General features: G+C 40.7%; 1 protein-coding gene across 1 annotated transcript in view; it reads right to left on the bottom strand.

Annotated features, from left to right (window-relative positions):
* Positions 1-3,536: 3,536 nt before the first annotated feature.
* ESYT3 (extended synaptotagmin 3) overlaps positions 3,537-16,851 on the bottom strand; it is a 50,823-nt gene continuing 37,508 nt past the window's right edge. Inside the window, exons 18-23 of the mRNA XM_030330435.2 lie at positions 15,200-15,696; positions 14,469-14,567; positions 13,790-13,921; positions 6,650-6,755; positions 4,733-4,782; positions 3,537-4,392 (exon numbers count right to left, since the gene is read on the bottom strand). Of these exons, the coding sequence (XP_030186295.1) occupies positions 4,356-4,392; positions 4,733-4,782; positions 6,650-6,755; positions 13,790-13,921; positions 14,469-14,567; positions 15,200-15,696 (921 nt within the window). The 3' untranslated portion in view covers positions 3,537-4,355. The remainder of the gene's footprint in view (positions 4,393-4,732; positions 4,783-6,649; positions 6,756-13,789; positions 13,922-14,468; positions 14,568-15,199; positions 15,697-16,851) is intronic.

Genomic DNA, 16,851 nt, shown 5'->3' with positions numbered 1-16,851 from the left:
TTATACACTAATAATGAAGCAACAGAAAGGCAAATAAAGAAACTGATCCCATTCACCATTGCACCAAGAATCATAAAATACCTAGGAATAAACCTAACCAAAGATGTCAAAGATTTGTATGCTGAAAACTATAGAAAGTTTATGAAGGAAATTGAAGAAGATACAAAGAAATGGAAAAATATTCTGTGCTCATGGATTGGAAGAATAAGCATTGTTAAAATGTCAATACTGCCCAAAGCAATCTACACACTGAATGCAATCCCAATCAACATTGCACCAGCATTCTTCTCGAAGTTAGAACAAGCAATCCTAAAATTTGTATGGAACCACAAACGACCCCGAATAGGCAAAGTAATATTGAAGAAGAAGACCAAAGCAGGAGGCATCACAATCCCAGACTTTAGCCTCTACTACAAAGCTGTAATCAACAAGACAGCATGGTATTGGCACAAAAACAGACACATAGACCGATGGAATAGGGAATCCAGAATTGGACCCACAAATGGATGGCCAACCAATCTTTGACAAAGCAGGAAGGAATATCCACTGGAAAAAACACAGTCTCTTTAACAAATAGTGCTCAGAGAACTGGATGGCAACATGCTGAAGAACGGAACTAGACCACTTTCTTACACCATTTACAAAAATAAACTCAAAATGGATTAAGGACCTGAATGTGAGACAGGAAACCATCAAAACCCTAGACAAGAAAGCAGGAAAAAAACCTCTCTGACCTCAGCCACAACAATTTCTTACCTGACACATCTCCAAAAGCAAAGGAATTAAAAGCAAGAATGAACTACTGGGACCTCATGAAGATAAAAATCTTCTGCACTGCAAAGGAAACAATCAACAAAACTAAAAGGCAACCGATGGGATGGGAAAAGATATTTGCAAATGACATATCGGACAAAGGGCTAGTATCCAAAATCTATAAAGAACTCACTAAATTCCACACTTGAAAAACAATCCAGTGAAGAAATGGGCAGAAAACATGAATAGACACTTCTCTAAAGAAGACATCCAGATGGCCAACAGGCACATGAAAACATGTTCAACGTTGCTCTTCATCAGGGAAATACAAATCAAAACCACACTCAGATATCACCTCATGCCAGTCAGAGTGGCTAAAATGAACAAATCAGGAGACTATAGGTGCTGGAGAGGATGTGGGGAAACAGGAACCCTCTTGCACTGTTGGTGGGAATACAAACTGGTGCAGTTCTGGAAAACAGTGTGGAGGTTCCCCCAAAATTAGAAATAGACCTACCCTATGACCCAGCAATAGCACTGCCAGGAATTTACCCAAGGGATATAGGAGTGCTGATGCATAGGGGCACTTGTACCCCAATGTTTATAGCAGCACTTTCAACAATAGCCAAATCATATTCCTCTTAAAGGTTAATACCAGCATTTTAGCACAACTGTGTTTCCGAACCCAGTTTTTGCAAAAATTTTTGGTTGCTTGCTTATATTTTTTAAACAGTCAAGACTTAGTTAACCACCAATTTATGGATTTCTTTGCTCCCCATTGTTTCCCACATGCCACTTCTGAATGTTACATTTTCTTTCTTCCTGAAGTGCATCTAGTAGCCATTTTTCAGGTTGATGTTCCCTTGTGTTTCATATTTTTAAAATTCCAATTTTATCTTGTAACTTTTGCCTGGAAGCTTCTTTTAGTGGGAATTACTTGCTGTAGTGATCCCAGAGCTTCCCCGGGGTGCAAGTGGCAACCTCAGGGCCAGTTTGTGGTTGCCTGGGTCAGGGCTTCATGTGATTGCAGGTTCGAAACCAGTTTTTACATTTTCAAGGTTTGGGGGTTCCTGTACAAGTCAATTATGTGTAACCACAGATTCCATACTCCTGTAGGACCGATTTGGTGATTGTTTCCACCCATTGCTGACAACCAGTTCCTTATCCTCATGAGCAGCCAAGGTGTTTTCTGTTACAAAACTTTTCAGGCTTCTTGCCCCTTACACAGTAACGTTGCCTTCTGTCTAGTGTGTATGCTAGAATTCTGGTTCCTGTCAATACTTAAACTCACCTTCAACTCCTGTACCCTGCTTTAGATATCCTCTTAGACCATCATCAGGAACTTTACCTGCATTACGTCTTAATCAGCCATGTGTAAAATAAATGTTGCTGGTTTAAGTAGGGCTTTCTGTGTGTTTGGAGGAGGAAGGATAGGTTTTCACTTGTCTGCTATCTTTAAGAGGATTTTTTTTAATAATGTTTATTTTGGAGAGAGAGGGCATGAGCCAGGGAAGGGCAGAGAGAAAGGGAGACAGAATCCAAAGCAGGCTCCAGGCTCTGAGCTGTCAGCACAGAGCCGGACGCGGGGCTTCAACTCATGAACCACGAGATCATGACCGGAGCTGAAGTCAGATGCTTAACCGACTGAGCTACCCAGGCACCCTGCACTTGTCTGCCATCTTGACCAGAAGTTAAGGTTGCTAATATGCAGGATATGACACATGATACATTCCCTTATACTTCTCTAGTGCTTTCCCATTTTCAAGGCCCGTGTATTTAATGAACATTTGAATGCCATTGTGAGGTAGACAGCACAAGCAGGTATCATTTGCTCCGTTTTGTTATGAGAATTTGTCATTCAAAATAGAAATCTTAGCAGAAACAAATGTTATCTGCCATGTACTTAGCATAGTCTTGGATGAGGGGGGTTGAAAAACCAGAGTAACTTAGTTCAATTGGGTGGACAATAAACAAACATTAAATACCAAACACAATATAAGTAGTTGCTTAGTATGTGACCTTCATAGGTTTCTAATAAACTATTTTTTTAAATGTTTATTCATTTTTGAGAGACAAAGAGAGCATGAGTGGGGGAGGGGCAGAAAGAGAGGAAGACAGAATCCGAAGCAGGCTCCAGGCTCTGAGCTGTCAGCACAGAGCCCGACACGAGGCTTAAACTACTGACTGTGAGATCATGACCTAAGCCAAAGTCATCCGCCTAACTGAGCTACCCAGGTGCCCAATAAATATTTTTTAAAATTAAATGTTATAGGCAGGGAATTGTTAAAATGAAAAATAGTATTGACAGTAAATGATGTAGGAGGTGGGGAAAGGCCATTTCACTGTGGACTGGCATAACAGAGGAGGTAGGTTCTGAGGCTTTTAAGAAAATAGGATTTGAGTAGGCAGGATAGGATATGTAGACTATTCTGGAAAAGAGCATATGCATATGAATAGAGAGTAGCAAAAGACTGGGGACCAGATTGTTAGGTCTAAAGGGCAAATTAAGCAGTGGGTTTTACTCTTGTAGAAAACAGGAAATCATAGATAATTTATAAGACAGTAACATGGCAAAAACTTTAGGATGTTACCATTCTTCAGAAAAAGCGTAGTGCAGGCAGTGGGGGAGGGAGACCAGGAAACTAATGTCAGGGGTGTTGCCTGAGTAAGAGAAAAGATAATGTGGGCTTCACAGGAACTCGAGGATAACATCAGAGAGGACAAGAATATTTGGTTTTATTAAGTTTGAAATGCAAAAGGGGCACTTGTTTAAATGGGCAGTTTACATACTTTTTGCTTCCAAAGTTATTTAAGTGAACCAGCCTTGTCTTAGAAAGGTGGAACAGAATTGCCAAACCATGTGAGAGAGATACAGAGGCTCCTTTTCCCCTCTGGCACCAACACTCCACAGCAGTCTCTAGTGCTCTGCCCTCGGAGAGCAGATGTAGAAGCAAGTTTGGGTTTTGGTTTGCTTTTTCCTATGGAAGTGATGCCTCCTGCTGGAGTTTGGTCCTGGGCCATCCCATGCTGGAGTATTGAACTGAGGGTATTTAGGTATACCACTATAACATTGTGGTCATCGGAAAAGTACATTTCAGTTCTAAAGTAGATACAGGGACAAATTTCCAGGCAGCACAGTACCAGAGGTGGCAGTCAGAAGGGCACAGGTAGTGTTGGCTTTTGGCACTTTTGGTGTGGGTCCCTTTTTATTCCTATAAAGAAGCCTCTTCAGTCAGTCGCTTCCCAGGAATATTGGTAGCTGCTCCAGGAACAGACCTCCTTTTCCCCCTATGCCTGAGACAGGACCCTTTTGACAAGTCCCAAGTTGTATGTAATTACCCACACACAAAAAAAATCACCACTGAGATTCCTAATAATTTATTAGGCACGAATACCTCATTTCTTTTTGGATTTGAACAATTAAATCCAACTGAGAGAGTAGTTCTTGCTTTTGCATATGTTGACCTCTTCCTAGTATTATCCAGTCATGCACTTAAATTTCACACGAAAATGTATGTATATATTTTCAAATGGCTGTTCTGATTTAAATTACAAAATATACATATGTACACATTTTAATATAAAGCTGGTAAGGGTGCTCATCAACTTCGGGGCTGTCCATCTGGAGTCAGCTCATACCTGTAAGACAGTCAGGTTGGACTTGCATTAGTATGAGAGCATGCTGTGGTGGGCAGTGGCAGAAAGGCAGCCTTGTCTAGCCTGCCTGGGCCCCTGTGGGACAGCAGAACCCGTCTCTCTGTAAGGAGACCAGGCAGGGTTAAGGCGAGAGGTCTGTTGGGCAAGTGAGATCTGCAAGCAGGGAAAGCCTGAAGTACAAGTCTAATCTGTCTCTCTCCTTGATAAGCAAAGAAGCTGACATGTCCTGAAAAGGGAAGAACTTTGGAGAGAATATGCACAACTGTCTGAGACGGTGTCTTGAGTACCAGATTAATGTGATAAGATGAAAGGGCTCACTTACCAATGTGAGAAGCCCATAATCAGATCCTCTTTTGATAAGTCGATCAGTACCTAAACAAACACAAGTAATCAGTTTCCTTCCAAAAATTGCATCGAGTGGAAACCTATTGGCACAAACGGAATTGATCATAAAAAGGGCTTCCTTGGGCTTCAGTTTTGAGCAGGGGCTCTTTTTCCTTTGGCTCTCAACATTGTACTGTCCTTCTGGAGAGGTTCTGACAATGGCCTCAGTGTCCTGAGAAGAGGTCAACTGCTCTTTGGAGTTAAACCTCAGAATTTACATGGGGCACCTGGGTGGCTCAGTCAGTTAAGCATCGGACTCTAGATTTGGGGTCAGGTCATGATCTTGCAGTTTGTGAGTTCAGGCCCTGCATTGGGCTCCATGCTGGCAGTGTGGAGCCTACCTGGGATTCTCTCTCTCTTAAATTCTTTTTTCAAAGTTTTATTTATTTATCAATGTTACTGAACGGGAGAACAACTTGCCTTTACTCATGAACTGATCATAATTTTAAGCAAGACACCATAGTTGCCTCAACTGTAAAAGTGAGGATATTACCTCCATCATAGAAGTGGGCTTTTCAAAACATGATTATAAGAAGATGTTTATTGGGGCGCCTGGGTGGCGCAGTCGGTTAAGCGTCCGACTTCAGCCAGGTCACGATCTCGCGGTCTGTGAGTTCGAGCCCCGCGTCAGGCTCTGGGCTGATGGCTCAGAGCCTGGAGCCTGTTTCCGATTCTGTGTCTCTCTCTCTCTCTGCCCCTCCCCCGTTCATGCTCTGTCTCTCTCTGTCCCAAAAGTAAATAAAAAAAAAAAAAAACGTTGAAAAAAAAAGAAGATGTTTATTGAAATACAACTGCAAAGTATTAACAAACATCCTTCTTTTTTGTGTCTCCTTGGCATCTTCCTGAAGATTATATTTACTGTACTTCTACTTTATTTATTTATTTATTTATTATTTTTTTTTTATGAAATTTATTGACAAATTGGTTTCCATACAACACCCAGTGCTCATCCCAAAAGGTGCCCTCCTTAATACCCATCACCCACCCTCCCCTCCCTCCCACCCCCCATCAACCCTCAGTTTGTTCTCAGTTTTTAACAGTCTCTTATGCTTTGGCTCTCTCCCACTCTAACCTCTTTTTTATTTTTTTTCCTTCCCCTCCCCCATGGGTTCCTGTTAAGTTTCTCAGGATCCACATAAGAGTGAAACCATATGGTATCTGTCTTTCTCTGTATGGCTTATTTCACTTAGCATTACACTCTCCAGTTCCATCCACGTTGCTACAAAGGGCCATATTTCATTTTTTCTCATTGCCACATAGTACTCCATTGTGTATATATACCACAATTTCTTTATCCATTCATCAGTTGATGGACATTTAGGCTCTTTCCATAATTTGGCTATTGTTGAGAGTGCTGCTATGAACATTGGGGTACAAGTGCCCCTGTACTTCTACTTTAAGTAAAATCTCATCTCCGCAAAAATCTTTTTTTTTTATTTTTTTTTATTTATTTTTTATTTTTATTTTTTTCATCTCCGCAAAAATCTTGACGTAATGAGACCCAAGCCTTCACAGGATGCTGTATTTATCAAAACAATACTTAATACATGTTCAGATACTTGTGCAATGATGAATTTAGATAGATTCTCCAGCTTGTTAAAAGCGTTGATCATATTTACACATCTAATACTTTCAGAAACATTACACACACACACATAAACACACACAAAATAAAAATAACCTTCTAATGAGGCTCTCCCCTCCTTGAACCCAGGTCTAATAACCAGATGATCCAATCAGAATTTCTGCAAGGGTGTTCCACCAATGAACAGTTAGAGTGCCGGGGGTGGGGGTGGGGGTGGGGGTAGGGGGACGCTGTGGGGAACAGAGTATCAGGAGTCCCTCTTGTACTTACTTTTCCTAGTTCCTTCCTTCTGTGTGAGCCAAGTGGCCTACTGTTTTTCACTGCGACATCTAGTGACCTCTTCTTTACTTCTTCCATGGGAACAAAAAATTCAAATCTTAAAGAAGCAAAAAGTCAAAGTGAGATTTACATATTTTAATCATTTTTGTTTGATCTATTTTCCTACTTTTAAAACCGAAGACTATTGAGGGGAGCATCCAGAACAGTGTTGATTCGTAGCAGATATTCAGTGCATCATTATGACAGATAATCACTGTCGTGCGCTAATCAAAAGCCCTGGAAGCATCCTCTCTGGGAAGTGCCTCAGACTACTACGCTTTGGGGTTTGCTTCGAACTTTCTCTGAGCTTGCCCTCTCTTTACCTGCCCCTTCTCTCTCTCTCTCTCAACGGTGCCTCTTCATAGGCCCACCTCAACCCTATCTCAGTTTCTTCTGACCAGCTAAGGACTAGGATGCTAAATACTTAGGTCTCTTGGAGTTTCACAAAAAATAGTGGCCTGCCTTTCTTCTGTCTGTGGAGCAAGGCAGAGGAACCTTTGTGTATAAGCTTTGTCATGTACTCACAAGAGGCCACTGGACTTCTTGTAGATATTTTTTGTTTTTTATTTTTTTTTGAGGTAAAGTAACATTAATTTCACGTGTATAACATTTTATATGTGTATATGTTGCAAAATGATCACAAGTCAACATCCATCACTACACATAGTTATAAAATCTGTTTTCTCATGGTGAGAACTTTAAAGATCCATTCTCCTAGCTACTAAAATATAATATAGTATTATTAAATATGGTCACCATGCTGTACATAATATCCCCATGACTTCATTTATAAGTGGAAATTTGTTCCTTTTGACCCCCTTCACCCATCTCCACCCTACCACCCCCTGCCACCTACCACCAATCTCTATATCAACGAGCTTGGCAGTTTTTGGTTTTTTTGGTATCTTTTATGGTTGTTTTGTTTTGTTTTAGATTCCACATGTAAGTGAGATCATTCAATAAGAATCTTTGTCTTATTTCACTTAGCATAATACCCTCATGGTCCATCCATGTTTTCACAAATGGCAAGATTTCATTATTTTTTTACAGCAGAATATTTGTGTGTATGTGTGTATGTGTACACACACACACACACATCTTCTTTATCCATTCATCCACCACTGGACACTTAGGTTGCTTCCATGTCTTGGCTATTGTAAACAGTGTTGTAGTGAACTTGAGGGTACATATGTTTTTGAATTAGTATTTTCATTTTCTTTGGATAAAGACCTAGAAGTAGAATTGCTGGGTTGTAGGGTAGTTCTATTTTTAATTTTTTGAGGAACCTCCATATTGTTTTCCACAGGGGCTGCACCGGTTTGCATTCCCACCAACAGTGCACAAGGGTTCCCCTTTCTTCACATCTTTGCCAACTTTTGGTAATAGTCATTCTAACAGGTATAAGGTGATATCTCATTATTGTTTTGATTAGCATTTCTCTGAGGATTAATGATATTGAGCACCTTTTTCTGTATCTTTTGGCCATGTGTATATCTTCTTTGGAAAAATGTTGAGGTTCTCTGCCTATTTTTAAATCAGACTTTTTGGGGTTTTTGCTATTGTATGAGTTCTTTGTATATTTTGAATATTAACACCTCATCAGATAAATGGTTTGTAAATATTTTCTCCCATTCAGTAGGTTGCCTCTTTGTTTTGTTGACCATTTCCTTTGCTGTGCAGAAACTTTTCAGTTTGATGTAGTTGCACTTAATTTTGTTTTTGTTGCCTTTGCTTTTAGTGTCAAATGCAAAAAATGATAACCAAGACCAATGTCAGGGAGTTTATTGCCTATATTTTCTTCTAGGAGTTTCATGGTTTCAGCTCCTACATTACATTAAGTCTTTAATCCATATTAAGTTTACTTTTGCATGTGATGTGAGATTGTGGCCCAGTTTCATTCATTTACATGTGGCTGCCCAGTTTTCCCAACACTGTTTATTGAAGAAACAGTCCTTTCTTCATTGTATAAGTTGTATTAATTGACATTGTCATAAATTAGTCAACCATCTAGATGTGGATTTGTTTCTGAGCTATTTTGTTCCATTAATCTTTGTGTCTGTTTTTTACGCCAATACCATACTGTTTGATTACCGTAGCTTTGTAATAGAGTTTGAAATCAAAGTAGTATAATGCCTCCAGCTTTGTTCTTTATTAAGATTGCTTTGGTTTCTCCTGGCTCCATACCAATTTTAGGATTATTTGTTTTATTTCTGTGAAAAAAGCCATTGGAATTTTGAAAGGGATTGCATTAAATCTGTAGTTTGCTTTGGGTAGTATGAACATTGTAACATTAATTCTTCCATTCCTTGAGCAGGAACTATCTTTGTGTTGTGTTCAGTGTTTTTCATTAATGTCTTAGATTTTTCAATGCACTGATCTTTTACCTCTTTGGTTACATTTATTCCTAGGTATTTTATTCTTTTTGATGCAGCTGTAAATGGGACTGTTAATTTCTCTGGTAATTCATTATTAGTGTCCAGAAATGTACTGAATTTGTTGATTAGTTCTAATGGTTTTTTAGTGGAGTCTTTAGGGTTTTCTATAATGTTATGTCATCTGTAAATAGTGACACTTTACTTCTTCCTTTTCAATTTGGATACCTTTTGTTTTTCTTGCCTAATTGCTCTGACTAGGACTTCCAATACTAAAAAAGTGGCAAGAATGGCTGTCCTTGTCTTGTTCCTGACTTTAGAGAAAAAGCTTTCAGCTTCTCACTGCTGAGTATGATGTTAGTTGTGGGTTTGTCATCTATGACCTTTATTATGTTGAGCTACATTCCCTCTATACCCACTCTGTTGACAGTTTTTATTTTTAGTGGATGTTGAGTTTTGTCACTTTTTTTTCCTTAATGTTTTTTATTTTGAGAGCGAGCAAGTGAGGGAGGGGCAGAGAGAATCCCAAGCAGGCTACATGCTGTCAGCACAGAGCCCAAACTCACAAACCATGAGATCATGACCCAAGCTGAAATCAAGTTAAACACTTAACCAACTGAGCAACCAAGGCACCCTGAATTTTGTCACATTTTATCTGCATCTGTTGAGATGAACGTATGATTTTTGTTAATGTGATGATTCACATTGATTGATTTGCAGATGGATGTTGAATCATCCTTGAATTCTGGGATTCCCACTTGATCATGGTGTGCCATCTTTTTAATGTTGAATTCAGCGTTGTTTTTTAAGAGAGAATGTTATCTTTTTTATTAAACATTTAAGAGAATGTTAGCTTTGTTATTAAAAAAATTTTTTTTAATGTTAGAGAGAGTGTGAGTGGGAGAGGGGCAGAGAGAGAGAGAGGGGCATTCAGAGTTTTTTTTTTTTTAAGAGAGAATGTTATTTTATTAAAAAAATTTTTTTAAATGTTTTTGAGAGAGACAGAGAGAGAGACAAGTGTGAGTGGGAGAGGGGCAGAGAGAGAGGGAGAGACAGTATCCAAGGCAGGGTCCAGGCTCTGAGCTGTCAGCACAGAGCCCAACATGGGGCTCAAACTCATGAACCATGAGATCATGACCTGAGCCTGAGCGTCAGACACTCAACCGACTGAGCCACCCAGGCTCCCTGAATTCAGCTAAAATTTTGTTGAAGATTTTTGCATCAGTGTTCATCAGGGATATTGGTCTATAATTTTTTCTTGTGATGTCCTTGTTCGGCTTTGGTGTCAGGGTAAATGCTCGCCTTTAATATGAGTTTGGAAGAGTTACCTTCTCTTTTTTTTTTTTGGAAGAGTTTGAGAAGGATTTGTATTCTTGAGTGCTTGGTAGAATTCACTAGTGAAGCCATCTGGTCCTGGGAGGTTTTTTGTTTCTAATTCAGTCTCTGTATTAATAGTCTGTTCAGATTTTCCATTCATTATTCAGTCTAGGTTGTATGTTTCTAGGAATTTACCCCTTTCTTCTAGGTTGTCAAATTTGTTAGCATATAATTTTAGTCTCATCCATTGTACTTCTGTGGTATCAGCTATAATGTCTCATCTTTAATTTCTGAATTTGCGTTTCCTTTTTTTGATGAATCTAGCCAACGGTTTGTCAAATTATCTTTTCAAAGAACCAGCTCTTGGTTTCATTGATCTTTTCTATTGTCTTAGTTTCTATTTCTATCATTTCACTTATTTCTGCTCTGATCTTTCCTTTCTTCTGCTAACTTTGGGCTTTCTTCATTCTTTTCACAGTTCCTTGAGGTGTAAACTTAGGTTGTTTTTTTGAGATGATTATTATTTACTGATATAGGCATTTATCACTGTGAACTTTCCTCTTAGAATTGCTTTTGTTGCATTCCACAAATTTGGTAAGTTGTATTTTCATTTGTCTGAAGATATTTTTGATTTCTCTTTTGATTTCTTCTTTGACCTACTGATTGTTCAGCAGCATGGTATTTAATCTTTACATACTTGTGAATTTTCCAGTTTACTTCTTGTACTTGATTTCTTGTACTACTGTGGTCAAAGAAGATGTTTGATATAATTTCAGTTTTCTAAAATTTATTAAGACTTATTTTGTGACCTATATATTATCTATTTTGGAGACAGTCCCATGGGCACTTGAAAAGAAAGTATATTCTGCTTTTGGATGAAATATTCTCTATATGTCTGTTAAATCCATGTGGTCTAACATGTCATTTAAGGCTGATAATTCCTTATTGATTTTCTGTCTGGATGATCTACCATTGAGGTAAGTGGGGTATTAAAGTACCCTACTATTACCATATTGCTGTTTCTTCCTTTAGGTCTGTTAATATTTGCTCTATATATTTGCTCTAGGAGTTGTACCTAACTCCTAGGTTAGGTACATAAGTATTTACACATTTTAGATCCTCTTGTTGAAGTGACCTCTGTATCATTATGTAATGCCCACTTTTGTCTCTTATTACAGTCTTTATTTTCAAGTCCATTTTGTCTGATAGAAGTATAGCCACCCCAGTTTTCTTTTGGTTTCCATTTGCTTAGAATATCTTTTTCCATCCCTTCACTATCAGTTTGTGTGTGAAGGGAGTCTTACACTTAGCCTGCATCTGAAGTGAGTCTCTTATAGGCAGCATATAGGTGGGTCTTGTTTTTTATCCTTTCAGCCACTCTGTGTCTTTTGATTGGAGAGATTAGTCAACTCATAAAGTAACCATTGGTAGTTCGTATTAATAGTACTTAATGTCATTTTGTTAATTCTTTTCTGGCTGTTCTATGACTTTCTTTAGTGGTATACTTAGGTTATTTTTATGTTGTGTGTATGTACTATAGGTTATTGCTTTGTGGTTACCCTGAGGCTTACATATAACAGTCTACTTTAAGTTGATAATATCTTAAGTTTGAAAGCACTCTAAAGCTCTACATTTTGACCACTCCCCCCACTCCACATTTTACATCTATCTCTTAACTAGTTACTGTGGTAGTTGTTTTTCGTACTTTTAAGTGATTAAAAGTACTAGCTTCATACTAGCTTCATAAGTGATTAATCCACTACCTTTACTATATATTTACCTTTACCAGTGAGATTTGTACTGTTCTATGTGTCCTTGTTACTAATTAGCGCCGTTTCTTTTCAGTTTACAGGGTCCCTTTAACATTTCTTTTAAGGCCAGTTCAGTGGTAATAACTTCTATCTTTCCAATTATTTCTTTGTTTATTTACTCTTGTGAGATAGAGAAACACACAATCTGAGGCAGGCTTCAGGTGCAGAGCCTGACTTGGGGCTCCAACTTAAGAACCGTGAGCTTATGACCTGAGCTGAAGTCAGACACTTGACCAATTGAGCCACCCAGGCGCCCCCATCTCTCCAATTCTTAATGACAACTTTGCCAGGTAGAGTATTCTTGGTTAGTTTTTCTTTCAGCACTTTGTATCGTGTTAGTCCCTTCTGGCCTGCAGAGTTGCTGCTGAAAAATCCCCTGTCTAAAGGTGGTTCCCTTATATATAACAAGTTACTTTTGTCTTGCTGCTTTCAAGATTCTCCCCTTAACTTTTGACATTTTAATTATAACGTGTCTTAGTATAGGTCATGTACTCACAAGAGGCCTCTGGACTCCTTACTTCTAGGTGTATTGTTAGGGTGGAGGCTGCTAAGTCTGCCCTCCAGATAATCCAGCCATATCTTGCTGGATCATATTTTCAGAGAGAATTACTAACAGATCAGGTTTGTCACAAAAGTCAGATGTCAAACCTCTCCCTCCTCTGTTCCTACATGGCAATTTTGAAATCCTTTTACAATTGTGTCAGAGCTGTCTTTGAGTACAAAGTCTCTGACTTGTGTGGCTCTAGAATATAGATGGTGCCTGGCATAACGTGTTCAATAAATAATGACTAGATTCTCTCTCCCCCACATCCTTTCTTGGTACCACTGAACTCCCAAGTGAAGTTCTTAAAGGAACATACTAGTTCTTAGACATGGCCCAAAGAGCACTTAGTTCAACTCTTTTAAAATGAGTAATTATTAACCAAAATGAGAGGGAATCAGAATTATCAGGTATATTACCTTCCTAGGCTGGTTAGAAATGTCTTTTGTTAGGATCCTGATGCAGAAGGAAGCAATGAGGAGATTTTGACTTGTGTACCTTGAGATCAACTTGAAGTCAAGAATATTTCACATAAGACTTGCCACACCAGGACCATCAAAAGCAAGAAATGTGATGAGAATCTGTCTACCAGTCTTGTATCCAAGGACATGGGTGGACAAGTCAGGGTAACATATCTATTTCACTTGACAGCTATGCTTTGTTGCAGAAGGGAAGACAGGCCAAAGAGCTTGGAGCTTTGGAGGAAATGTTAGGTCCTTAGGTTCAAGGTATGTTTATTTTTAACTGCTACTTTAAGAGAGATTCCAAGAACTCCTCTTTGACTATATTTATATCCTTTTACTTCTAAAGAGGCTTCATTTAAAGAAAAAAAATATGGCACAGTTCATAATCAGGAACACTTTAGCCCCTACGGGCAAGAACAGATGGTAGCTGTTTTACTTCAGTGCCCTGGCAGTCCTCTTCTCCCAGTCATGTCTAGAAAGTTCGTGAAGGCACACATGTGGCTGGCTTGCCAGGCCCACCACAGGCCCTCAACAAATACTTGAAGACATAAGACAACACTCTAGGCAGGGCAGCTTGGTCCACTTACGTCTCATCGAACAGAGGTTCCAGGGTCTTCCTTTTCACTGAGGTTTTCTTACGACTTGCCCACCTCCTTTCTGGTAGCAAGTACACACGGACATAGGGATCAGCTCCACTGCTGGTGCAGGGTGTCAGGTTTCTGATTTGGTTTCAAAGACATTAAAGAAAGTTTTAAAATACTGCAAAGACTCATTTGGAGAAAGCTATACTAGCCATGGAGCTCTAGATGGCTTTGAGGACAAAAATTCCCTGTCGTCTAGATGACCAAACAGCAACAGGCTGCAGATTTGAAGGACAAAACATCAGACGCACGATTTCAAAAGCATGTGTGTGTGTGTGTGTTTGGTTTTTTTTTAAAGTAGGGAGGAGAGCAAGTATGTTGCATCTAAAGGAAGTAGGAGATTCCTACTTGAGAGAAGGTACTGGCTCCAAGTCACCCCAGACAGTTTTGCAGTGGTTATGTCTGAACAAAGCCCTTGGCTCTGGAGCCCATCAGCATCATTGAGGACTTGTCATTCACAGCAGGCAGCCTTCAGCCCTCCCTCCTTCCCCGTGTATTACTTGTCTACCTCAGCCATGCCCCCGCCCCCCCCCCCCCCGCCCCACTGCCATTGCTCCAAGCGCCTTCACTCTTTTGTTCACCTGATGCTCCCAGAGGCCTCTTCCTGGCCCCAGCATCTCGTTACCTGCAGCCGCTGATGAGCACACTGAGGCAGCGCCGCAGACACACATAGCGCACAGTGAGCCGAATCTCACCCAGCCTCCGCTGCCGGAGATCCCCGCCTCTGTAAAGAAAGGGCTTGTCATGTCCCTTGCCATTAGTGGTGTTGGCCTCTCCCCCAACCCCAACGATAGAAGCATGTCCTGCTTTAGGAACATAGAGCCCTGTGGGTTAATAAAATAGCTCTCAGGTTCTTTTTGGTCTGAAGTCCATTCTATCCATTCACTATCCTACTTTACAGTAGGAAGGATATGAACCTTGGAGTGGGATCTGTTTCTATACCATGATTTCCTGTGAAACCTTGGGTAAGTTATTCGACTTTTATGATAGTAAATTGTATCTCGTAGGCTTATCGTGAAGATGGAATTAAATAACATGCTAAGCCCATGGTAAACACTCTATATAAATCCCACATTCTAAGCTCTCCATATCATCCTCGTACACTTGAGAATTCAGGAAATGTTTCTGTGGTAAGGAACTTTCACTAGAGCCCAGCACCTGTTTTACAGTTGGTATGCATTTGCTCTCTCTCTCCCCCCTTTCCCCTGTGTTTCTAGCATACCATGCTGCCTCTCACGAAGCCACTCTGAAAGACCAGAACTTGTACAGCAAAGTAAGTTTGTGTCTACTCTTCTATCCAGGGATGGATTTTTCATGCATGTCATTTTAGAATAGATTAAGCAGAGAGGTGCATACTCAGTGTTGAGGCTGATATCTGTCAGGTCAAAGCAGGAGGAGGCCAGGGAGTTCAGCGAGGACATGCTGGGAGCCAGCCTCTTGGGCGGCCACGCAAATGGGGAGACAGGGCATTTCATGGGTCTGGGTGACTTGATGGGCCCTGGAGAGTGTGGGCCTGGGACAGTCAGGAAGATGGTGGCCGCACTCTTCTTCTTCCCCGTGGGCTCACAGAACCCTTTGGCACTGTCCTTGCCTTTGGGCTCTGGGCCTGTCTCTTGGGGTGTGGGCTCGGTGGCAACAGTAGTGGCACTGGTGGTTGTCATGGTGCTCTTGGAGGCTTCCTTGGTATCAGAAACAGGGTCTGGGGGGCATGGCAAATTTTCAGAGCCCCCTCCCTGGGATGGGGCTTTGGGGTCCTGGTTGGTGTCCACCTTCTTAACGAACAGAGGACCTTTCTTTAGGGCTTCAGGTCCTGTGTATGGGCTCCCCATCTCTCGTTCTTCCACACGCAGGAACTGCAAGCAGATGACAGGGTTATGGGCTGGGCCCCCCTATCCACCTTCTCCTCCTCTGCTCTCATCTTAACCTCTGGGAAATGGTTCCTTCCTGACTGCCCAATCCTCTGGATTCTACCTCCCACCCCCACAACCCCACACCATATCTTCCTTAATCTCTCTTTGCCCCTGGGTCCCTGTAACCAAATATTCTCTTTCTCCCTTATTCCTGCCTCAGTCATGAGTCTTCATGAAGACTCAGTCCTGCCCCCACTCAAACTGGCTGGTGGAGACCTAGCTCACTCTTACAACATGCACTGTTCCTCTACGCAGAGGACTCCCAGATCTACACCTCCAGTCCTCTACTGCCTTCTGGATGGGGTCCTTTCCAGCTGTCACCCTATTCACCACTGCTTTCCCTAGAACAGTTCCTGTCCACATATACCCCTGTGCTCCTACCACCAAAATTTCAAACCTCAGCCACTATGTTTCTTCCCCGTTAGTCATCAAGACTGTTCCTAGGGACTTCCATTTCTAGCAATGTGGTCAAAATATTCTGAAAAATCTCATTAGGAATGTCTAATAAAATGAAACAAACATCCTTTTAAATGCATTGCCAAATTCACAAGAAAGGAGGGAAAGCCCCTGGGGCTACTGAAAAACGAAGGCTAAGCTTTCCTAGGGTGGTTTATCAACCTTGAAAATTCAAGGGGTAAGGAGAAGAGGCCTCGGATCAATGTGAGGCTGGGAGTTGAAGTGGGAACCATGAAGGTTCGATCTCTAGGGGAAAAAAGTAGTCTAGGATAAACATTCCACCCCCCCAGGAAAGAATGATAAGAAATATGTCTGTCTCAGCCTGTACTCTGGTGGGGGGAACTGAAGACTTTCCTGAGAATATGGCACCTTACAGGACTGTCTTATATGAATTTTGATTCTTATTTTTACCTGTGGAATCTTGAAACCTAAAATTTTAAAAATAACCTAAGAATGGACCCTAGGTTTGTAATGCTCCCGAGGTGCTTGGTTATAGTAAAACGGAACCTCGCTGGAAGCAAGCAGCTTCAGTCCAGGTCCCAGAACACTGAACATATGTTTGCAACCCAAGTTACCAAGCATAGAAAACAGATACAACAACCATCAAAATCTAACTCAAGATCTTAAGATATAACGTGTACC

Source organism: Lynx canadensis, chromosome C2 (genome assembly GCF_007474595.2).
Source record: "Lynx canadensis isolate LIC74 chromosome C2, mLynCan4.pri.v2, whole genome shotgun sequence".
NCBI lineage: Eukaryota > Metazoa > Chordata > Mammalia > Carnivora > Felidae > Lynx > Lynx canadensis.
The sequence above is the reverse complement of the archived record's forward strand: the minus strand, read 5'-3'. Positions and strand labels throughout refer to the sequence as shown.